The sequence below is a fragment of the Triticum urartu genome, chromosome 2 (assembly GCF_003073215.2).
Source record: "Triticum urartu cultivar G1812 chromosome 2, Tu2.1, whole genome shotgun sequence".
In the NCBI taxonomy this organism is placed as follows: domain Eukaryota; kingdom Viridiplantae; phylum Streptophyta; class Magnoliopsida; order Poales; family Poaceae; genus Triticum; species Triticum urartu.
Genome location: NC_053023.1, coordinates 738,725,286 through 738,750,177, shown reverse-complemented (window position 1 = coordinate 738,750,177; position 24,892 = coordinate 738,725,286). Strand labels below are relative to the sequence as shown.

The 24,892-nt window shown below is 45.6% G+C and overlaps 4 protein-coding genes across 4 annotated transcripts; 1 reads left to right on the top strand and 3 right to left on the bottom strand.

Moving 5' to 3' along the window:
* Positions 1 to 367: 367 nt before the first annotated feature.
* On the top strand, positions 368 to 2,654 carry LOC125540352 (ABC transporter G family member 5-like). The gene has a single exon (XM_048703962.1). It carries the CDS (start codon positions 523 to 525, stop codon positions 2,551 to 2,553), a length of 2,031 nt encoding a protein of 676 aa, XP_048559919.1. The 5' UTR covers positions 368 to 522; the 3' UTR covers positions 2,554 to 2,654.
* Positions 2,655 to 5,061: 2,407 nt separating this feature from the next.
* Positions 5,062 to 8,291, bottom strand: LOC125540353 (farnesylcysteine lyase-like). The gene is made up of 5 exons (XM_048703963.1): positions 7,676 to 8,291; positions 7,143 to 7,316; positions 6,172 to 6,531; positions 5,867 to 6,042; positions 5,062 to 5,701 (listed from the first exon to the last, which is right to left on the bottom strand). Exons 1-5 carry the CDS (start codon positions 8,171 to 8,173, stop codon positions 5,410 to 5,412), a joined length of 1,500 nt encoding a protein of 499 aa, XP_048559920.1. The 5' UTR covers positions 8,174 to 8,291; the 3' UTR covers positions 5,062 to 5,409.
* Positions 8,292 to 12,985: 4,694 nt separating this feature from the next.
* On the bottom strand, positions 12,986 to 15,431 carry LOC125534542. The gene is made up of 4 exons (XM_048697739.1): positions 15,097 to 15,431; positions 14,494 to 14,624; positions 13,492 to 14,391; positions 12,986 to 13,346 (listed from the first exon to the last, which is right to left on the bottom strand). Exons 2-3 carry the CDS (start codon positions 14,614 to 14,616, stop codon positions 13,690 to 13,692), a joined length of 825 nt encoding a protein of 274 aa, XP_048553696.1. The 5' UTR covers positions 14,617 to 14,624; positions 15,097 to 15,431; the 3' UTR covers positions 12,986 to 13,346; positions 13,492 to 13,689.
* Positions 15,432 to 17,343: 1,912 nt separating this feature from the next.
* Positions 17,344 to 18,098, bottom strand: LOC125534543 (SKP1-like protein 4). The gene has a single exon (XM_048697740.1). It carries the CDS (start codon positions 18,038 to 18,040, stop codon positions 17,534 to 17,536), a length of 507 nt encoding a protein of 168 aa, XP_048553697.1. The 5' UTR covers positions 18,041 to 18,098; the 3' UTR covers positions 17,344 to 17,533.
* Positions 18,099 to 24,892: the final 6,794 nt, after the last annotated feature.

Sequence of the window (24,892 nt, the reverse complement as noted above, 5' to 3'; positions counted from 1 at the left end):
TTTGATGGGTTCAGCTGCCGCCGTTAGCCGCACCCGTCAAATGTAGGCGTTCTCACGAGCAATTCACATTGTTGCGATGCTTCTAAAAATTCCTATGGCAAAGCAGGGTTAGCGTTGATGCGTCTCCTTGGGAATTTCTTTTTTGTTTGAAAGTCTAGTCTATCAAATGTTTCACTATATATCACTAAAATAAAATGCACGAATCTAACACGTTGAAAGGTGGATAAAAGAAGGCGAGAGGGTATACACTCTCATTGGGAAAAAGAAACTTGGAGAATACAGAGACAGGGGCATAGTGGTCAAATCGTCAGCCGTGGCTGCCCGCCACCTTCCAAGAAGACCAGCACGTATACATGGTATCATCATGTGCCACTCCACTCCAAGCTCACACTCCCATGGCCATGCATGTACACCCACCGAGCAAGCCAAACTAAGCTCAGCCAAGCCCAATCATCCAAGCTTCACTTAAGCAGACGCCAACGCAAACGATAAAGCCAGCGACCACGAAGCTCATCGTCTTCCATGCATCCGGCAGGTGAAGCACCACCTTTACTAGCGACCATCCAGGAAGACGACGAGCTGGCGAGCGAATCCATGAAGAGCGGCGGCGGGGTAGAAAGCTGCAGGTGCGAGGTGGAGGCCGTGGGCATCAACTACCACATCACCGTCTCCGCCCGGCCTCACCCGCTCAAGATATGGAGCAGGCCCGACGACCTCCTCCTCGACGCCGCCGGCGACCCCGCTGCGCCTGCGCCTCCGCCGGTCAGCCGCAGCAGCCGGTGCCGCCTCGTGCTCCGCAACGTCAGCTGCCGCGCCCGCCCTGGCGAGCTGCTCGCCATCGTCGGCCCCAGCGGCGCCGGCAAGTCCACGCTGCTCGAGATCCTCTCCGGCCGCCTTGAGCCCAGCTCGTCCAGTCCTACTGACCTCCGCGTCAATGGCTCCCCTGTCGACGCCGCCGCCCTGCGCCGCCTCTGCGGCTACGTCACCCAGCGCGACGTCCTCTTCCCGCTGCTTACCGTGCGCGAGACGCTCCATTTCAGCGCGCGCCTCCGCCTCGGCCCAGACGCGTACGACGCCGCCGCGGTTGACGCGCTCGTCGACGACCTCGCCCTGGCCCGCGTCGCCGACGCCAGGGTCAAGGACCTCTCCGGAGGCGAGCGGCGCCGCGTGTCCATCGGTGTCGAGGCCGTGCGCGACCCCGCCGTGCTGGTGCTCGACGAGCCCACCTCCGGCCTCGACAGCGCGTCCGCGCTCCAGATCGTCGGCGCGCTGCGGGCAATGGCCGAGTCGCGGGGCCGCACCGTGGTGCTCAGCATCCACCAGCCCGGCGCGCGCATTGTCAAGATGTTCGACGCCGTGCTCCTGCTCGCCGCGGGCTCCGTGCTCCACCACGGCTCCGTCGACGAGCTCCACGCCCTGCTCACCGGCGCCGGCCTCCACCTGCCCCCGCACGTGGACGCCGTCGAGTTCGCCATCGACTCCGTGGACGAGCTCCGCCTCCACCTCCACCTCCAGCAGCAGCAGCAGCGCGACCGCCGGTGCACGCTGCAGCAGCTCTTCCAGCAGCACAAGCTCCAGGCCCAAGCCGAGGACGACTCCTCCAGCACGCTCGCCGCCGGTGGAAACAGCAATGGGCAACACCAGTACGCCAACTCGTGGCCGGTCGAGGTGGCGGTGCTGTCGCAGCGCTTCTTCAAGAACGTGGCGCGGACGCGGCAGCTCTTCGCGTGCCGCACCGTGTGCATGCTCGTCGCCGGGCTCGCCCTCGGCTCCATCTTCTACGACCTCGCCGAAGACAAGGTGGCGGAGCGGGTCGGCCTCTTCGCGTTCCTCCTCACCTTCCTGCTCTCGTCCACGACGGAGGCGCTGCCGGTGTTCCTGCAGGAGCGGGAGATCCTGGCCAAGGAGACCTCATCGGGCGCCTACCGCGTGTCCGCCTACGCAGTGGCGAACGCCCTGGTGTTCCTGCCGTTCCAGCTGGTGCTGGCGGCGGTGTTCGCGGCGCCGGCGTACTGGCTGACGGGGCTGCGCCGCACGGCGCCGGCATTCTTCTACTTCCTGCTCCTCATCTGGCTGGTCCTCTACACGGCCAACTCGGTGGTGGCGTGCTTCGCGGCGGCGGCGCCGGACTTCGTAGTGGGGAACGCGGCGGTGCAGGGCGTGATGGGCTCCTTCTTCCTCTTCTCCGGCTACTTCATCCGGCGGTCGGCGATGCCGGCGTACTGGGTGCCGATGCACTACCTGTCGCTCTTCAAGTGGCCGTTCGAGGCGCTGCTGCTGAACGAGTTCGGCGGCAAGTGCGCGGCAAGGGCGATGGGGGTGTGCGTGGCGACCGGCGACGAGGTGCTCCGGCGGGAGGGGATCGGGGAGGAGTGCCGGTGGAGGAACGTGGCGGTCATGGTCGGCTTCGTCGCCTTCTACCGGGTGCTCGGCTACGCCGTGCTCCGCGTCCGCTGCAGCCTCACGCTCAGGGCCGCCGCGCGGTCCGCATTGCTGTCTTCCTCCTCACACTACTCTGCTTGCTTCTCTGCATCTACCAGTACCAAAGCTTGAATCCGTTCCTTGCATGTGTTTTATAGATCTTGCTATGATTTTGGTTGTAAATTATGGGACTTGTGATGAGTAGAGGGACTAATTATATTTCGTCTACATCATCCAACATGAATCACACAAGGCATTACCTACATATTATTATATGGGAAGCACTTATATTATATACAATGGATTAGCTTTAGATGTAATGGTTCCATGGCTCTAAAAGTATATGGAGGTCAAGATTTAACTCCATTTTATATAAAAAGATATTAACATCTCGTATAATGGAGAAAAATGTCCTATTAATTAACGGAAATTAAATTTGGCGAACGATCATCGGAGGCCAACCCAGGCGAACGCCTTCCCTACCGATGCACGGATCTTGGCGCAGGGCGAACGCCACGTAGATCTGCTGACGTCGTTCGCTGTAAAGTGTTCCCTAGCGAACGCTCGCTTTTTTTCTTCCAAAAAATTTGTGCAAGGTGTGCGATCAGGGAACTCAAACTCCAGACCTCCTATGGGAGACCCGCAGGCTCTACCAGTTGGACTGAAGCAGGTTTTGTGAATTACATGTACTGAACTTGTTTATATGTATTTGAAGCTAAATTCTTCTAAATTATTCATTTTTTCCTACAAAAAAACCAAAATCCAGAATTTTTCCCATTTTTGAAAGAGCAAAAAATCCCTATTTCATAGGGTTTTTTTAAAAAAACTTGCATGTGCATTTTTATTATATGTAGCATGGAAATTCCTAGGTCTTTTTTTGTAATGCCTTACATGGCAAGCTTTTGGGAAATTATCACTTATTCAAGGCAATTTCGGAATTGCTATTTTGCTTTCTTACATCGCAATTTTAATTACTAAGCGCAAGGCATTTTAATAATTAATAACATATAATTTTATCATTAAGAGGATGGCAATTTAATTACTAAAAGCATGACATTTTAAAATAAAATAGCATGATATATTCATTTTTAAGAGAATGAAAAATGTATGAGTTAGAGCGTGGCCTTTATATTTATTAATAACATGGCATTTTTATTATTACAAGGATGTCAGTTTTATGATTAACTGGATGGCAGTTTTATTATTGAGAGCCTGCGATTTTTATTATTATTGGCATGGCATTTTTATTATTACCAAGATGGCAGTTTTATTATTTTAGAGGGTGTCAATTTTACTTTTATTGGCATCAATTTTTTTTAAAAAAAAATCACTGACATGGAATTTTTTAAGATTTTTATTTTTATTGACATTTTTATCTTAATCATACAATTTCTGTAAATTTATAAATTGGCAAAGCTTTTTGTAAAGTATTTTTCATATTTTCATATCATGGAAAGTATACATTTTTATGTTTCTCTCTTTTTATGAGAAAAATATGTATTTTTTGTCATGGTTATGTTTATTAAAAAATAGTAAACTGGGCCAATGGGGGATTCGCTCTTGCCCTCCCTAGAGCGAACGGCCTGAAATGTTCGCTGGAGGGCACCTTCATGAACACACAAATGTTCGTTGAAGGGTAACCCCCAGCTGATGTGTCCCAGCTATTAGGGTCCTAAATTAATTGCTAAGAAATTATGCAAACATTACCAATAAGGTTTGACAGCTAGGGTTAACCTTTAGGTACATTTTGCAGGTTCTACCAACAAGTAGGCTCAACACCTGACAGCCCAGGGGTGAGTGACAACAGCTACAAAGTCACCATTCAGTTCTACCCGGGACTATGTCACTACACAGACAGCGCTACGTCACACTGGAAAGGAAGGTCTCACAGAATTACAGTACATATTAAGGGCTCGAGGCCCAACATAGCTCGATAGCATCATATGGCGTGTTCGGCAACTCTGGTCATCATCGAAGCTCTTCGCCTTGGCTATTGGAGGGATGATCTTGTGAAGGAGATCATGTATCTCCCAAGTCCCAACAATGTTGCGGATAGGAGGAGATCCTCTGTCACCACAAGCATCAGAATGATTAGTACTAGTTCCCAAACAATTTCTAGGAAAAACAACTGGAAGCAGTCATACAGCCAAATGCATGGACTGTCGGCTATCAGTTAGTACATAGCAGTACAACAGATGTAGTTGATTACCCTGTTAATAAACATAACATCTTTATTAATGCTGTAATTCTGTAGGAAGAGATGCCATAATAAACAGTGAAATGTAGCATCAGATTGTAAAGTAAAAGATGAATGGAACAGGAGAGGAAAAGCAGAGTTACATACCTGCAGGGCCGTGGGCACCCTGAAGAAGACTATTCGCCGACAAAAGGCTTCCAGAACATGTAGGTGACCTGAGCAAGATCAGTCAAATCATTCCCCATTTCTTTGTTTGGTTAGGTAACTAGTCGTCCGCGGCAGATCCAAGCCAGGCAAGCATAATGCAAGGGAGAACCAAGCAGAATGGAAGAGTACTCTTCTGCCCTCTGCCTCTACTTGGAGGGAGTAGACAAAAATACAGTTTATGAAAATTTGAAACAAAATCATTCACGCCGTAGGGTTACAAAAATAGGGTCCAAGGCTAATAAAAAATATACTCCCACTTTCATTTCTGTATACATTCATTGGGTCTAATACACAGTAGCATCAATTGTCTACACAATGCTGTGTGTTGACAATGTGGAAAATACATGCCTCGGCACATGGTATAACCAAGGTGATGTACTGGTGATGTATTTTCGCAGAGTATTACATAGTGGATGCACAACAGCTCCTGAATCTGTAAAATTGAATTTCATCCTACACTCTACATTCATCCACAGCCAGAATGCAATTGATGTCACCGAGGGAAACATGAGGGAACAACTGGTACTGAAAGAAAACTGCAGTGATCCCAGGCATCAAAACTAGTAAGCATCTTCCACATCCACTCACAGATCCACACGCCGGGGACCTTCCTCCTCGCCGGCAGATGACTCAATATGAGGCTCAGGTACCGCCGCCGACGAGAGCCCGGCTCGTAACCCGAGAGGCAGCCTCGAGATGATGAGCCTCGCCACATTCTCCGCGGCGACGGCCCCTGTCTCCATGGCACTCGCCGCGCTCTCAAAGGTGTTCACGTAGTACAGGTGCCTGCCGTCCAGTATGATCGGTGCGAAATCCTCCGGGGCCTGGTAATGGGGGTAAGCAGGCCAGTCTATCCGGATGGTCTCCTCCCTTGTGCTGTTGTACATTGTGCATTGCCACAGATAAGATAACACCTATTTTTTTTTGCATAAAAAAGATACCAGCTCTTCAAGGAAGAAGATATCATGCTGGCACCAAAATAGCCTAGCCATGTCTACTTTAACAACTAAATGGAAATTTTGTTTATATTCAAGCTCTAACCTGAACATCTGATCCAACAAAGCATCCTCCAGCTTCACACGTGAGAAAATTTTGTAAGTCATGTCATGTTCGCCGTGCTTCTTCCGAACTGAGATGCACGAGAAGGGGATATCAGGGAGCTCCATGGTTCCTATCAGCTCTGGAATGTCGGACACGGAACTCAGACCAAAGAATTTCTACATGGAAACATAAAAGACAGCACAGGTAAGTGGTTTTCTTTCTCGTGGTAACTAACCAAGACTAGACAAGTTTAGTGCTTCAAAACAATAGGCTACAGGAAGGAATGAAGTGCAAACAACACTTACAGGGTCCAAGAGGCCTCTGACGAAGGTTGTATGGGTATGCTGCATCTTCCTTGGTGGAATAGAGATCGGAGGGATAAACGTAATGTTCACCTCATCGAGGGGCGTTGCAACAACCGTCACCGTGCAGTTATACTCATGACCTTTATTCGATTTCAGAACATAGTAATCCCCTGCATCAGAGATTGACTCTATGCCTTCTTGGAGATGCAGAGTGGCGTTAGCAGTCTTGAGCAACCCAGCAGCTAGCTGCCAGTTGCCTCCTTTGATAGACCACAGTCCAGACTCGGAGCCAGCTAAAGACACAGCGCCCGCTAGACCACTTATGCTCGTGCTTTGTCCATAGTTGATCCTTGTTATTACCTGTCCGGGGCCGACAAGGGGGCATAACATCAGGAACATAGTTATCAGCAGGAGACTGAGGTTTTTTCAGAAGCTACTGAATTAAGATTTTCCAACTGTAATGGTATATGCTAGATCTTCCAGCCACATATCAGCAAATTAGTCCTGACCAATATACCATTTACAATATGTTTTGCTAGTAAGGTCTTCTGAAGATAATAATAGTCTTGAAGCCAAATAGATATACAGGATGAAAGTGGAAAGGTGGTTATTAACTGAAATGCGGGTTAACATATATTAATTCTTCATTAGTCCTAGAGTGCTACAACCTATATTTAAGATAATAGTCTTGAAGCCAAACAGATATACAGAAAAAAAGTGGAAGGTGGATATCACCGAAATGTGGGTTAACATATATTCCAGTAAACGCAACTATTGGAGCATAGAAAGGACAGACCCAGTGCATAGAAGCTCCCACACAAGGTGGGGTCTGGGGAGGGATTATAGGAACCTAGTCTTACCCCTGCAAAGTGCAATGCAGAGAGGCTGATTATTTAGAATAGCTCAGAAATATTGCTAACATAGAAAACTGTGAGTTATCAGTTTAGATGAAAGAAGGAAATGAAACATACAGTGACAAGCTCTGATATGGTCTGAGTATTCAGCCCGGCATCAATGAGCTCCTCCTCTAGGGTCCTGCGAGTGAGCCCATAGAGGCCTGACCATTTGAGCATCTCCTCAACGTTGTCGAACACAGGCCGGGACTCGAATCCGTTGTAGTAAAGCATAAACTTTTGCAACATTTCCTGCATAGCAATGTGTGAGTATTAATTCAATGCACTTCACCATATGATTACTGAAACCTAGAGAACATGCGCACCATTTCATCCCAACTGAGAAAGAGGTAAAATGAAAAGCAGAGCCAGTTTATAAGGTAAAGGACGCAATCATGTCCACATAAAGATAACACTAAAACTACAAGTCAAACTATCAAGCAGACTAGAATTGTTTGCTGAGATCTCAAAGGGCCACAGTAATCAAGTTTAACTGAACTTGTACCATAAATTCCCAGAACAGAAGGCCCATAATCTAATTTGCGAATGTGAAGTTTTTGCTAGAACAGATAATCACTAATGGAGTAGTAGTAGGAAGAGGGTGAATGAACCTGCACGAAGCTGTCCATCCTGAGCAGAGAGAGACCATATCGCCTGAGCAGCAGGAGCGAGTTGGCGAGGCCGTGGAGCTTGCGGCGCAGCCAGGAGCTCCCCGGCGGGGGCGGGCGGAGAGTCTTGAAGACGAAGCGGGCGCCGTCCCAGATCCCGAGCCAGTCCTCGTCGTCGTCGCCGCCGGTCTTGGCGGTGAGGCCGAGGAGGTCGGCGAAGCGGCGCACGTGGAGGTTGCGCGGGTGGATGATGGAGCCGCCGGCCTCGAAGACTTCGCCGGCGACGGTGACGGTGGCGAGGCGGCCGCCGACCCTGTCACGGCGCTCGAAGACGCGGAGCTGCGGGGCCGGGTAGGGGGCGGTGTAGTTGGTGAGGAAGAAGGCCGTGGAGGCGCCCGAGATGCCGCTGCCGACGATGCAGATGTCCTCGGCGGCGGCGGCGGCCTGCGGGGAGGGGGGAAGCACGAGGAGGAGGACGGGGAGGAGGAAAGGGGGCGGCATCGCCGGAGTCAACGGGTGGTGGTGGTGATTCGCGGCGCCGGAGTCGGTCGCCGCCGTTCACTCTTTTTTTCTGCGCGTGTGCTACACTTTTTTTCCTGTTAATTAACAGTGTCAAAAATAAAACAGGTTCGATACGACTGATGACGGCAGTAATGCTCAAAAGTAAACTTGGGCAAACGTCGGGCCGGGCCGGGCCGGGCATGTAAAAGCCCAACCTTTTTGTATCAAGCCCGAGCCCGGCCTGAAGCCCGAAATACGCGCTGTTTTCAAACCCGAACCCAGCATGAAATCAAGCCAAAAGTCTGTGAACATATTTTTTTATTGTATATGCACGTGCAAGCCAGGCCCGAAACCCGAAAGCCCGACCTGAAATACAGGAAAAGAGAAGCCCGAACCCAGCACGAACTACCTTTCGGGCTGCAAAACAAAGCCCAAGCCCGGCCCCAATGGCAACCCGACTTTGGTTTTCTTGGTCAGGCTCATGTTGGGTTGCTAATGCTCACGTCTACTCATAGGGATGTAAACGGCCCCGTTTACACCCACTAATAATCTAACAGTTTAATAAAGAATCTAAGAAAAACAAACTATTAAGCTAGCTAAGCTAACTAAAGTCGGGTCGGCCTGCCAATGCTCAGGTCTACTCATAGGGATGTAAACGGCTCCGTTTAAACTTACTAATGGTTTAACAGTTCAATAAAAAATCTAAGGAAAGTAAACTATTAAGCTAGCTAAGCTAACTAAAATTAAAACCATATGCATACAAGGCTAAGAGACAGTTCTTTTCGGCTTGTTATTGGCATCAATAGTTTTTGGTGCCTTCACTTTTACCATCTACAACATCCATGTGTAAACATACCAAAATTCTAAGCCATCAATCTATACCGCTACAAAAATTGTACTAAGCGGCCATCAATCATACAACTTGTACTCCATACAAAACAATCATCCAAAAATTTCACTAGCACACATCAAATTAGCATACAAATACCAATCATCAAGCATACGAGATCAGAGAAACAAAGAGAAGCAAGGAGATAGAGATAGCAGGCGAGTATGAGAGAGGACAAAGAGAGGGGAAGAGAAGACGAGACAGAGAGAGGGACACAGAGGATTTGGGCAATGATCTGTGGTGCTTGTCTTTAATTAATCTTTTTAGGGCTTTGGTTTTGTAAGTCCATATTCTAAGTTGCAGATTGCTCTTTTTTAAATTTTGTTTTCTATTAAATATATAATATATAACGACCTAAAGCATCATAGCTCAATTTTCCATTTAGCTCTCTCCTAAAGACTAAAGTAACTAAACAAAAGAAATCCAACGACAACTACCAAGCGAACCTGCAATGATCTGGCGGTGCTTGTATTTAATTAATCTTTTTAGGGTTTGGGTTTTGTAAGCCCATATTCTAAGTTGTAGATTGTCCTTTTTTTGGATTTTGTTCTCTATCAAATATATAATATATGACAACCTAAAGCATCATAGTTCAATTTCAAGTGTATGAAGTTGCTTCCATTTAACTCTCTCCTAAAGGATTAAAGTAACTAAGTTCAATGAAGAGCAAAATAAAAACCAACCACAACTACCAAGCGAACCTGCAATGATGCAACAAAGAGCTGGCAGTGCATGTATTTTAATTAATCTTCTTAGGGTTTGCGTTTTGTAAGCGCATATTCAAAGCTGTAGATTGTCCATTTTTTTGGATTTTGTTTTCTATCAAATATAATATATATAACAAGCTAAAAGCATCATAGCTTAATTTCAACTATATGAAGTTGCTTCCTTTAACTCTCCCCTAAAGGACTAAAGTAACTAAATTCAACGAAGGACAAAATAGAAACCAACCACAACTACCAAACGAACCTGCAACGATGCAACAAAGAGCCGGCGACTGGATAAGAGCTATACAGCCATTAATAGACCCATAGATGAGAATCAATCAATAATTTCCATGCACTTTTTGTCTGCATAAAAGAGATCAAAATCCCCGGACTCCATTAACGAAAGAGTACACATATCGGTTCATCCGTACGTGCTTATGTTCATAGTACCAAAGCCAAAAAGAACAAAATCCAGATCGCACCCAAAAGTGCTGCTGCAGCTGAATTTTAGTGCACCTACCAACTGCCTATGTTTCTAATCATTCGGCTGTACATGCCTCCCTTCTGACTAGTTCTTATTTACTCCTTCCGTCCACAATTAGACGTATTTAGACATATTTTAGTTCTAAATACATCCATTTTTACCCATTTCTGCGACAAGTAATTCCGGACAGAGGGAGTATTCCTGAAGGCATCCAAAAGGAAGGAGACTGAAGCTCGCCAGTGCTGCTTCTGCATCACTCTTAATTGATTCACTTCATACATACTGACATCTATACGCATACTTTTTTTTGCGGGTGAAATAGCATTGTATTACTCAATCACAAGGTCCTTACAATCATCCGATGCTATTTCCACGACCTCAACTGGACCACCTCCTAACCAAGTCATGGTTCTACCTTGGGTTCTAGCAAAACTAGCTAAGCTATCACTAGCTTTATTCTGAGTTGGAAATACATGTTTTTCTTAGACCCAATAAGTACTTAATTTCTCTAACAGTTGAAGAGTAAACCGAGCGATCCGTTCCCGATCTTGATATAAGAGTGACCGCTTCAAGAGAATCCAGCTCCAACGCTATCGGCACGTCACATCGTTGTATCGCCAAGGACAAGCCCTTCATACACGCGCACAGCTCCGTCTCGAGGGGGTCTCTGCACGAATACAACACCCTGCAAGCGGAATAATTGATCGCGCCCATATGATCATGCAAGATCATACCCGCCCCAGCTTCACCTGATACAGAAAAGGATCCATCCGTGTTCAACTTGCACCACCCCAGGTTTGGCTTCGTCCATCTTCGTTCCTCCTGCACTCCAGCACTACTCCCCTTCTTCCTTGGCATTCGCCATTCAACATATGATTTTCCCTTGGTAAGATCAGCTTGTGGGTTTTGCTTGATACCAATCAAAGACTCCAAGTAACTTTGCAGAAAGCGTACGGAGGCTTCCATCGGCGGGGCAGGCTTAGCATGAGTGAGCTCATTCCGGACAAACCAACTTCTCCAAAAGATCATTAGTATCATTGTGCGCTCAAGATTAGTAAGAGGACTCAGAACGTGTAGCAGCCATTCCTTGCCATTATTCAACATAGATGCGATGTCGGGAAGCAGCCATACCTTGGCCATGGCCAGAAACAGATCACGACCGAATTGGCATCGGACAAACGGATGGAAATTATCCTCCTCTTCAGTCCCACACACTGGGCATAAACCACTAGTCTCCAGCCCAATGCGATATTTCCTCTGCCAGGTAGGAAGTGCATCGATTGCCATGCGCCATGCAAAGTGCTTGACAGTTGGGGGGGCTTCACACTTCCAGATGAAATCCCAGCATGCACAGCTCCCTGAAGGCGATGTGCTGGATGCAGTCGCAGTACTACGATGCTCCTCGTCAAAGGCCAATTCATATGCTGATTTGACAGAAAAAAAATCCATGCCGCCCAGGGCCCCATGCAATGACATCTCCCTCCATTCTAGGAGAGGCGCGAATCTTCAATATCTCATGCACATCTGCATCCACAAAGTAGTTCTGAAGGAGCTCAATATTCCACGACCCATTAGGGTTCAGAAACCCAGAGACGAATCGGATGCGGCATTGTCCTTGCGGAGAAATCGGTTTATAAGAGAAGGGTCTCGGGATCCAGCTGTCTCTCCAAACCCTTATGCTTGCACCGTTTCCAACTCTCCACAGCAGCCCTTTTTTCAACAGCTCCAGACCATGACATATAGCTTGCCATGAAGATGAACCGTTTCCAGCAAAGACTGTATCTTCCAGTTTACCATCCGGATAATAACGTGCCTTTAAGACCCTGGCACAAAGGCTATCAGGCTTGGTTAGTAGCCTCCACGCCTGCCTAGCCAACAGAGCTTGATCAAACAACCTGAAATCACGAAAGCCAATACCCCCCCTGTCCTTGGGCTGCATGAGATGATCCCAATTCTTCCAGTGTACCTTCCTCTTGCCCTTTGCCGACCCACATCTATACGCATACTAGATGAGACGGGTGATCAATGAACAGATCAATACATTTCACGCGTAGTTTTTGGTTTGATAAATAGAAACGGACAATAACAATCACAGAATTTCAGAAAGGGAAAAGGCCAGTTCATTACTAGTACCCGCCTTCTGCTCTTAGTACCAGTGCCAAAGAAGAGGACATAGGCTGAAAGCAGAAAAACAATCCAGATTGCAAGCAAAGTCCGGAGTACACAATTGAAATTTCATGCAGCGTTCAGCTTGTACGTGTCTGGCTCTCCCTTCCAACCGAGTCGTGCAAGATCTCAGAAAGCTTCAAAGGGAGTGAAAACGAAAAGATCCTGATGGATTACCACGCCGAGCGGATCGATCAATCATCGTGTCACCAGGTCTGGCACTATTTATATTCATAGAAAGGTGAGGATATGGCGGAACTCATCTCTGCCAAGGTGTTGTTTTGCAGTCACCCTCGCCTCCGACGTAGTAATTGTCCCACTCGTCAACATTAACAGGCTCGCTGAACGAATGGATATCATCGTTAAATCCATTGGCATGTACCACTGGATATATTACCATATGTTCAAGCACAGTAGCATTCCCGAGGATGTAGAGTGCCAGCTCAAGTAGCCCGAATACGTGACAAATTCCCGACATGTGGACACTTCTGAGGTGACCATGTAGAGGCCCCTGCACAGCTCTCACCATCTTCGGTTCAGGAAGCCAACATGTAGGACCATTCGTAATAATTTGCGTGCATATATCCATTCATTTCAATATACATATATGTTCTAGTGTCGAGATCAAACATAATAGCACAAAATGTTACTGTCTCCGATCCATGTTAATTTTCGCAGCTTTAGTACAACTTTGTACTCTACGTACTAAAGTTGTGACTATTAATATGGATTGGAGGGAGTACCATAATTAATGTTTGGCTCACTTACATGCAGTTCCATTTCTGCTAAGAGAGGTGCTAATTCCAAGAGATCAACCAGTCCCAAAACCCAACTGGTATCCTCTGGATCAAAATAGTAATCAAGAAGGTTCATGTTCAGATTCCTCAAGTTGCTGAACCTACTCTGGGCTTCAGTGAATCTTGGCACCTGGAACAGAAATAATGCACGGCCTCAGCAAGATAAATTAATTTGATACCAATGCACGTGGCAAATCACCATGCGCCTGAATGTAATTATGGTGCTGGAGAAAATCAAAGGAAATACAATGAGATTCTTCTTTTCAAGAGCAAACCTGATCAACATTCAAAAGTAGGAATAGTTTATGCACATGAGGAAGGGCAGTTGGAAGGTCGGTGAAGGTGAACCTGAAACCATAGTTGTCAAATGAGTGCTCTCTCATGTTTGACACGAATGTTGCCTCTGACAACTTCAAACATTGAATGAGCACAATTTCCGTCAGATCCTCGTCAAGCTCAAATTTGGTAAGACTCTACGCACACAACTCTATCATTTTCAGTTTGCAATGGCGCACACGCAGGTACTGCAACCGGTACAGCTCCTGTCGTATGCGTAGACTTGAGGAGGAGCACCGCTCTATGCTTATACTCTCGAGAAGAGCACAGCTCAGCAACAGGCACTGGAGATCACTTCCACTGATGGATACCATATTTAGCGTGAGTTTCTGAAGGTTTGTGAGACCACAGAAACTGAGGGGCAGTTTTAAACTTACGTAGCCCAGATTAAGAGACTTGACACAAGAGCCGTTTTGACCACTGAATTTGCACAGAGGGAAAATATACATGTTCTTGCAACACGTAGAGTCGAAGAAAGTGAATTCTGTGAAATCTAGAGCAATGTGCTTAGCCCTTGACGCGGTGGCGAAGTTAACCCATCTATCAATGTGATACTGGTGCTTTCTGCGAAGCCCAAATTCGACAGCAAACTTGTCCAGCGTAGTCGTAGTTGTAGTAGAAGTAGACCACAGTGGGCGCAATAGATTGTTCACATTGGTGATGAATTCAGTAGTCTCAGTTTCCTGGTTAGTGACAACTACAAACAAATCCTGGGTCCTGGCTAAGAAGGTGTATAGGGTGAGCACCAGGTCTGGGTGGCAGATCCTTAGCTGTCTCCATTCACGAGAGATCACGACATCTCTGATTGATAACCGCGACAGTATATCACGCAGCACATCCTACAATAAGCACGAGCAGCAACTTAAAAGTAGTCATGAATCAGTATTCATACTCCTTGTTGAACTCAAGATTTAGCAGTGTGTGAAAACAGCGATCCTTACATGGGGCAGAAGGTGAAGCTCCACCGCCACCAATGATCTCGCCATCCTCTTGGAAGAACCGCATTTGCTTTTTACAGAGAATTCTTGACTGCTAGTATATCCACTACTGCTTCGTTGGTCCATCAGGGTATCTGCAGGTCAGGAGAGAGTACAGACTTGTCATGGAGGAATAATCCATGTCCGCCATACTTCTCATTTCATAATAGTATTATCTTGCTGCGACAACAATGTTGTTTCAGCCTTTCATGAAGCACTTCTGAATTGCCTAAATGTAGGATATATCAGTTCAGTACTCTACCTGAATCAGTTCATGGCACCAAAGCTAAAAAGAAAAGGCCAGATTGCATCGCACAACTGAATTTTCGGTGCACTTACAGTGTACATAGGCATCTTAATAATAATTTACAACTACAAGGATGTCGGCAACGAAATATATAATCTGGAAAACAAGAAAAGGGGATTTTGCAACGTGGAGCCCTAGATCGGGATTGCAATCTGGATCACACATTTCATTAGGGCACGAGTCCATCAATTTTTGTTCCAACAGGGATTAGGAATGCCCCAACCTTGCCTTGCAATAAACCAATTCATCACGCAAGATACCTTCGGATCTCGGGAGGACGGAGTGGCCTCCGGAGGGATTGCCGGACGGAGAGTGCAGATTAGGAAGGATGAGACGCGCCGTAACCCTGGGCCGCCGCCGCGGAAATCATCGCCTTGGAACGGAGCTCGCCGCCGCCGTAACCACCGGTGGCTCCACGGACTAGCATCGGTTGCTCGGGGAGAAACATAAGAAGAGCAGAGATTGCTATCTGGACCGCAATTTCACATCCAACGGACAGGTTTCTGTGGGTATTTTCTACGTAGTAGGAGTATTTATTAATTAGTACTTCGCAATTTCTTTCTCATGCTGACAGGTGAGCCACAAACATGTGTTGCATAATTCACTCATCCCGACCTATTCTGTTTGGATACGGCCTGAAGGTAAAAAACAATCGGGAATGAAGAAGTCAGGGTATCAATTTCAGGGATTCGAATGTCAAGGTTCGTTCACGACATGCTCTACAGTGTTTAAATAGACTTCACTTCGCTCAAACTGGGAACGCAAAGAGCACAACGACCTACCTATATCATCCGACCCAGGACGGACGTTACAGAAGACGCCACGCTAAGCCTCGCTCATGACTGCGCCCGACGCCCCACAATGACGGTGACCCCGTGCAGGCAAGCTGTCCACCCGTCTATGGCCCACCTAGCCGGGTCACCCGGGAAAACGTCGTCGAGACATGTTAGACAGCTCGCATCACCCTAACCTGGCTCCACCGGACCTGACCGCCCCGGCCCAAAGGCACCATCAGGCAGGTCCGGATGGGCGGTCGCGCGTGGGGCAGCGCGCTAAACGGCTCTCACGGGCGCCGGAAGCCGTCCAATGACGATGGCCCCGGGCGGGCACGCGGGCCACCTACCATGGACCACCCAGACGTGGCGCCACGGTCCGAGCTATCCATAGAACCCCGTTCCCCCATCGTCTTCATCATTGGTAGGTGCCTGCCGCACCAAAATACATCAACGGCCGAAGCCAAAAAACATTAGTGTTGCAACAAAAAAGCCACTGACCATATGGGATCCAGCAAAAAACATTCGCTGGTCCCAGCACAAATCGTCGTTGGTTGCAGTAAAAATCACCCCTTATAGCATTGGTCATGTCCCTGGATGCGAAAAAATAAGTGGTGGCGCCTCCTCCACCGCAGCCAACGACCACCAACAGACCCACTCGCAGCTGGTTCCAGCTTCTCCATAGCCAGTTGCAACTCCGTATGCTGACGGTTATAGCAAAAACAACTACTAGTTTTCAGCTTCACTATCAGTTGCAGCAAAACGAGATGTTGGTTCGAGGTCCTGCTTCGCCCGTTGCAACAAAACCGGCTGGTGGTTCCAGCATCGCCGTTCGCTCACCTGGCTGCAGCCGCCATCGTGGTCACCCTCCATCATCGTCCTTTGTAGCATGGGCGCCCGACATGGTCTCAGCAGCTCTGTCGCGGGCACACACCTAGGGCCCTCTTCCCACAACGCAAACCAGTGGTTGCACCTTGGTGGGGAGCTGTAGCAGCATGGGTGGGTGGATTGATGGGAGACGGGAGTCAGCTTGTTGCCATGGGAAGGGAAGAGGCCGAGGAAAAGGGGGATCAGGAGGTGGGAGATGATGGTCCAGGTCATTTTCGAGTAGATAAAGCGGTGGTGGGGCTGACGTGTGCGTGTGAGGTAGCCGGCCTGCCGGCACCAAACATTTACCTCTGTCAAAACAATATAATGTCTGAGAAAACTTGGAAACGCATTAACACATGGGGGTTGCTACATGCCGCCGGACGGATCCGCCGCCTCGCGAGCCATCGGTTCTAACACAATCGACCAGCCAAACATCTTCCTCTACTTGCAAGGTCTTGTTGCGGAAACATTTGCAACATATATAGATTATGTTGAGTTTTTTTTTGGCAACATTGGTCATTTCTTTTATGAATCATAGGTTGTGTTGAAGATTTATTTTTAGGTCAACAAGGGATTAGTTGCAGAACCACTTTCAAAAACAATGGACCAGTTGCAGAACGTGAGATTACCTCCCGGCCGTTTCACTAGCCCATCCTACAGACATGGAGGCCGCAAACGCTCGCACAAGATCAGTCGGTTGAAGGGAATCGCTTCCCTTAACGTATACTCCCTCTGTCCCAAAATAAGTGTATTAAATTTAGTACAACTTTATGCTAAAGTTAATATAAAGTTGAGACACTTATTTTGGGATGGAAGGAGTAGCAAACAATATTAGAATTGATTAGCAAGGACAGATATTAGACCAATTGGCGGAACAACATCTGTTCTTCTTTACGGCATAACATCAAGATTAGTTGTTAATCGGCTTGCATCAACATATATATCAAATTAACACAAGCCAAAACATATTTAGTCTCAAGCAAGCGTGGATGTATTGATGGATTGATATGTCTCCTAGCCTACCTAACGTGCGTAGTAGTGATCAAGATTGCAGCTACTCCCAGCACCACGAGTTCTCCCTACGGACCTCCTCCAACTCATCGGCGGTGTAGTCGTTGCGGATGTAGAAGTGCGTGCGGATCTCGTCGGTGGTCTTGCCCCGCATCTGGTCCGCCACCGTCCGGCACGTGAGGTCCAGGAGCCCCTGCATCTCCAGATAGTTGGCCGCCGCGATGAGGTCGAAGAGCGTGTCCTGGTCCACCTGCACAAACTGGTCATCGAAGCGCCTCAGGGGGTCGTCGGCGGTGGGGCCGTAGCGGTACAGGGCGCCGTCTTCTTCGTCCGAGTGCCGGTTGACGTACTCGAGCACGCGCGCCAGGATGGGGCCGGTGACGGGCAGCGGGATCACCTTGTTGGTGGCCACCATCGACTCCTCCTCCTCCAGCATGCCCTTGATCGTCGCCGACGCGCCGCCGATGGCCTCCTCCGCCACCTCGAACTCCTCGCCATCCGACGAGTGGAGGCGGACCCTCTTCCTGTTCTTATTAGTGGACGTGGACATCGTAATTGTTGGATGGATCTCTCCTCTGCCGATCTTCGAGGTTGGGGTGGGCTTTGCGACGGATCGCCGCGTGTTTGTAGGAGACTAGTAAGCGTGCACGTGCAACGCACGTTTCAAATGTTGATCAAGTGAGTGTGAGTTCACGTGGTATAACACTAAAATATGTTTTGCAAATAAATAAATTAAATCGATACAAAATAGCATGTCATTTAAATTGTATTTTAAAAAGTGAGACATCATTGACTCATTGTGATCCAACAACCAGATGAAGAATCACTGTGTGGCCTTGATAACCAATGTTTTTACGCAAAATGATTCCTGAGATGAATTTACACACAACTAATATGTAAGTTCCGAGCACATGAAAGAGAAGAATTGAAGTTATGCATATATCTTACCCTGTTACCATCAGATGCAAGTGGACGACCAGCTGAAGATCACTTGAGCCCAGAGAGCGGAGAATATTATTTTCAGATTATACATCATTTAGAATTGCAAAATGGACCAAAGATAAGATAATTCATACATTGGATAAATTGGCAAAAGACAGCAATGGTGTAAATAGACATGGGACATCCCAAATATACATTGGATAAAAGGCAAGGTGATAATAAGATTAGATCTGGTCACTTTATTCCAAAGTAGTAAGACTAAATCTCCCAAAAGAAAAATGGTTGTTCTGCCTATAAAATATATAATGCCGCCCAGTTAAAAAAGGTAGAATAAATGATGCCACATGTTGCATCATCGCCCATCCTAACTGCGCTATTGTATCCATTTCAGAATGGTAAGCAAGCAAGTGTGTCGGGTAGCTACATCAGTATAAACTTTAGTGTGGTCGATGATACCAGCAACCATCAAGTCCTCGTACTACCGAACAGAAGGATTGCATGCTTGCAGCTAGAAAGAACCTCGTACGACATCATCTTTTATGCAATTCAGATCTATGTAGAAATATATGAACTTTATATTAGCAAATGAGATCTGACCTTCTCAGTAAAAATGCTGTCATTGACACCGACATTCTTCGCAATCAATTTGAATGAAAAAACTGAAATGTTCAATGGTTCAGCATGATTGTTTGTGAACCACAATTGGTGGATCGTGTTCGCTGCGAGTATTAGGAGGGCAATGTCAATCGTTTCTTTTACCTTATGCAACCAGGGTATCCTTGACACATCTACTTTAGCAGCCAATTTGAAAAGAGTGCACACTCCACCAACAACAATACCTTCCTCAACGGCAGCTTGCGAAAAGAAGAAGCAATTCAGATGGTTTAAGGAAGCAACAAACTAATTGACTTATTTCTGCTTCTTTGAAAAGCAAATACAAATTTGACAACTCAAAATGTTCAATGACAAAACATTGATTGACACACCTAGTTACATTAGAGCATCCTCAACTCCCAACCTCTCTTTAAGTTCAGTTTATGTTCATCCTCCCACCTATCAAGTCATGGGTTACAGTCACCATACCATCCTTCCTTCCAACAGGTTATCAAGGAAAAGAGCAGCATGTCAAAAGATAATGCCCTCCATTAATACCTGAATGACAGCGGCACCACCGGCCAGCTTTGCTATCCTCTTGTTCAGTTCTCCTTCTCGTAGTCTAGTTTTGGTGCCAGCAAATTAGCAATGATAACTTAGAATCAGACTTAAACTCTACGACGCTTTCTAAGTTCGTGATAAATAAAACAACTACACAAAGTGGTCATACAAATAGATTTAAAATCAACTTCCAGGATGAAGCCTTCAAGAATTTCTAATCAAGGGAGGCATAAAGAAAAGAAAAGGAGGCATAAAGTGTATTGTAATACGAAGAAATTTCTAATCTGCATCTACTACAAAGCATGATAAATGGAGCCTTCAAGAATTATGCTTCCAAGTCAAGGGAGGCATAGAGAAAAGAAAAGGGCCGTACCTCATTGATATTTTCTATCTGTGCCACCCTCTTAGTCACTTCTTCCTGGGCTACATGAAACATCTGTTATGAGTTGTGAATGACAGATAAAGCAACAACAAGGAGGTGATAGAGATATAGCAGATCATAACCATTTTGACATAATGATAAATTTCTACAAGATTCCTTTAAATCAAAGGAGGTATTTTTTTTAATAACAAACGAAAGGAGGCAAGTACATACAGAAATAAATTTGACACTCTTGCCAACAAAATGTTGTCAGTCTAGAGAATGAATTTGTACCAAACTACCAAAGTAAAGCAAAATTTACAGAGGTATTGTAATTCGGTTTCTGTACCAAAATCAACGGGAAAAAAATCTCAAAGATGTGGTTAACAAAATCTGCCAGCAATGCAAACTTGCAAACAAACAATACCTATTAAATCAGGGGCGCCTTAGAAATGGGCATTGAAGGCCTACGGGGATCAGAGGACCAGTCTTATTCTTATGCTTCTACCTACAGGGATCCCAGTGTTGTGTTGTGTTGACGGAATCAACATGCATGTGGCCTGAAAACACAAAGAATCATTGATTTGGTACGTACTAATACTTCAGATATAGCCAACAGCAGGATAAATCATGCCAATCTTTTGTAAGCAGGTTTGATAGCGATCCATATACATACCCAATATGCACAACCATAGGCTCGCGCCGGTGCCATGCGCTGCCTCTCGCCGGAGTCCGTGGCCACCGGTGGTTCACCGTCGAGGCCGTTGCGCCCCTGCCCTTCCTCCTCTCCCTTCCATCCGTTCTTCTCTATCTCCTCACCTTCGAAGCTCTCTCTCCCTGGAAACGCAGCAGGCCATGGAGGAGCTCAGCCGCCACCGCCGTCCCTCCGACTCGCCGGCGCCGCCCATCGTTGACCCGAACCGTCTGCCTTCCGCCAGATCCACGCCAGCCCCGCCGGAGTGCACGCCTTGGCCATCACCATTCCCTGCATCGAGTTGCCGCCGCCGCCAGGCGTTGACTGCATCGCTTGTCTGCACCTGGGCAATCGCTCTAGCCGAAGTACAATCTTTGGCCGGATGGAGGGTTGGGAAGAAGAGACAGCGCCGGAGATGGAGCAGTCTGCGCGGACATCAGTTTCCTTTTTTCTGTGGGCCTTGCGTGATTGGAGGAGGGATTACGATGCGGGTGCGTGATCGTAGGGGTGGCCGAACCGGTAGTTCGAGGGAAGGCTTCTGGATGGCGGTGTATGGTCAGTCATCGAAAATTGCCAAGTCCACACAATGGAACTATTAGATCAGGGATGACCGTTAGATTGAGATTTGTGGGTCTAATCGTACGGTGTTTATGGTTCGTGCGGTGTTATGGGGCTAATTGCAGGGTACACCTAAGAAAGTTCTTGTTTGATTGTTTAATAGTAATAGAGAATTAATCGGAGTCGGTTCAGAACGGGCCGTGGCCGACTCCAGTTGTTTGTACATTGTACGCTTCACCACCGACATTAAAACAAACTTTTTATATAATTGCAAAAACTGTTGTCACGTACGTATAGCGTTTTATGTACGCATCTGCGACACAACTGAACTGTACGTATTTCATTTGATGGTATACTACGATAGTAATACGTACCGGCAGCAATCCAACCAACGAAATAAAAAATCAATAGATTCTGGCCAACATGGAATCAAAATTGCCTTTTCGCAAGAAAAAGGAATGAAAATTCCCTCCATAGGCGGAACTAAGCATAATTTAGATGATTATATAGGTTTCTTGTGGTGCAAGAAACCCACCGGGTTCAAGTCCTAAATTTGACACGGGTGTGAATATTTTCTGCATTTATTTTAGTATTTCCGACCCTAATTTTCCAGTGGAAATGTTGCTGCCATTTTTTATGACAGCCTCCACTTATCTTATGAGTTTACGAAGATTAACATTGAGTTCCACATCTTGTGAATTTACCTAGATTAACATTGAGCATTGCTATGGAGAGGCAAATGTAGCAGCACACAAATTAACCAAGATGGCTATAAAGACTATTTGTAGTGCATGGATGGAGGAAGCACATGCGGAGCTTCTCGCCCTTTTGATTAATGATGTAATCATTTTCCCAAGTTAATAAAAGCAGGGTGTTTATGGCAACATGTTTGCAAGAAACGGACATGGCAGCCCCCCCCCCCCCTCCCCCCATACATACACATCCCATGCACACACACACACACAACATATCTAAACCGCATACCAATCACTCCTGATTATGGGGTACTCTTGCTCGAAACACCATGGCCCTTTGCAAGATATTATATAGGCGAGGTGTGCCACCTTAGCATGAGTCATTCTCGTACCCTTGAAGACGTGTTGGTTTCTCTCTTTCCAGGCATTCCACGTAAGGAAGATGAGTACCCCACTGCGCCATGTCTTTTGATTGTTGTCAATATCGCTTCATCCAACCAAGTATCGATCGAAGAAAGGAAGTTAATCTGCAAGGCCATGTGACGGTGTCCCGGATTGGGGGTCACTCATCACATCGTCACACGACCAATGGGACGGGCCGAGGACCCTGACGGTGCGAAATACCGTCAGATCCATCGGTAGGGGTCCAAGCGCAGCTAGAAGTCTTAGATCTAAAGTTGCACAAGGGTTTTACGTAGTTTCGGGCCTCCGGAAAGTAATACCCTACATCATGTTTGTTTTGATTATTCATGGTGGCGGGATACCTCGTGCGAGGGGTTACAATGGTGTATGATATTGCTACCGAGAGTTACTATCTGAGAATAGATGCTCATGGAGGTCCCTTGTCCTCCCTTTATATAGACGGTGGAGTCCGTGGGTTTACAGAGATGTTTGGGAGATACTATTAACATGACATGTGGTGGGACCCATAGAAGAGAAAATAAGTCAAAGCACCTAAAAAAGGAAGGCATACTGACAACGAAAGTCAAATGCATCTCTTCCTCGCTATGATTGACGTGGCAAAGTGGTGTGTCCAATATAATATGCAAGGAAACAACAAAAGTTGATAACAAAAGAACAACAATTGGCGCAGACAGCGTGAAGTGGCATGAACCTAATTATTTCCGCGAGCGTTAGTCATGGACCGAAATATGCAAGTTTGAGTGGCAGAATTCGAATATGCAACTTCGGCAGTGGCACATACCGACCTTTCCCAATTTTTAAATGTGTCATTTTTTAATGGTACATACATTTTTTAAAATTCCCTGAACAAATATTTTACACCGCATGAAAAAAAAATTTCAAATGCACAATTAACTGTTTTATAATTTAAATTAAAAGGTATTGATTTTAAGAATATAAATAAATGTAAGAACAAAATTTAGAAGAGTTCTGAAATATATACAAACACAAAGAGAAAACAAAAATGAAAAAAAATAGAAAAATCGTACATACTAGATGGACGTCTGCCTAGCAATAAGTGAGACATAGACTCTCCACAACAGGAGCACTTATGTCACGCATTTTGATGTAAAAAAAACTTATATCACGCACATTGCATCAAGAAGACAAAGATTCGCACAGGTGCGCCCTACTAAGCCAACCCATTGTAGTCAGGCAGTGATCGAGCACTGTAGTGATCCGGATCACTGTAACAAACAGGTTTATCGCAGAGAACTGACACTGTGGTTAACCGGTTATTGCTTGTGCATTTTCTACAAAATTTGAACATTTTTTAAAACACGGACATTTTTGTAAGAGGAGTTTTTTAATGCAACAATTGTTTTGCATTTTATGAACAAATTATGAAAGCATGAAAGATTTTTGAAATTGCCAAATAATTTTGAATTAGCGAAAATTATTGAAAACAAGAGCATTTTTGAAATTAGACACAATTTTGGGGACAAAACGAACATATTTAGAATTATTGAAAGTTTTTTTATCTTTGTTAACAAATTTTGAAAACGGAAATAGTTTTGGAAACTCCCAATAATATTTGACAACATGAACACTTTTAAAACTTGGTATTACTTTTGAATATTCCCAAACATTCTTTAAAGGAAGCTTTTCTAAAAGGAAAAAAATGAAAGAAAAGGAAAGCCAGTAAAATGAAAATGCAGAAAAAAAAACAGTAACAACCAAACTAGAACCTCCAGTATTCGACAGAATCGGAGAATAACTATTCGACAGAATGAACAATATTGAGAACCTCCAGTTTTTGGACGCCCCTATGTCTTGCTTAATGCGACAAGTAGGGCAGCCTCGCCTGGGCGAGCGCAAGGCTGGGTCGGCCCAGTGCGCAGGAGGCCGCAGGCCGCAGGCCACAGCTTCATTATTTTCTATCTTTATTTAGGTTTTCTATATTCCTTGTTTGATTTCTTTCTTCGTTTTTAACTTTTTTTATACTTCCAAAAATTATATATATATATATATATATATATATTACAAAAACACTATGCATAAATCATTTGGAAATGTTCTAATCAAGCATTTGAAAAATGTTAAGTGTGTATAAAAAATATTTCTCATGTACACGAAAAATGTATAAAAACCGTAAATAACATGATTAGAAATTCGAATTTGTATTTTAAAATATTAATCAAAAATTTTGAAAATCATAAATAAGTATTCAAAATTATTTAAAAATGTTAAATGTGTATAGAAATTTGTTTCTCATGTATAAGAACATATCTAAAATGTGTATAAAAATGTAATCAAGTATTTGAAAAATATTAATCAAGAATTTCAAAAATGTGTATACAAAAAATGTTTCTCATGTATCGAATATGTATACCAAAAGTATACAATGTGCATGTAAAAATGTTGATCATGTATTTACAAAATGTTAAATACGTAAAATAAATGTTCCCGATGTATACAAAAAAGGCACAACATACATTGTATAAAAGTAGACATACAAAATCCATCCTACCACCCAGTGGTATATATACCCAACATACATTGTATTAAAAAACTAGTTCTGTATTTTAAAAATGG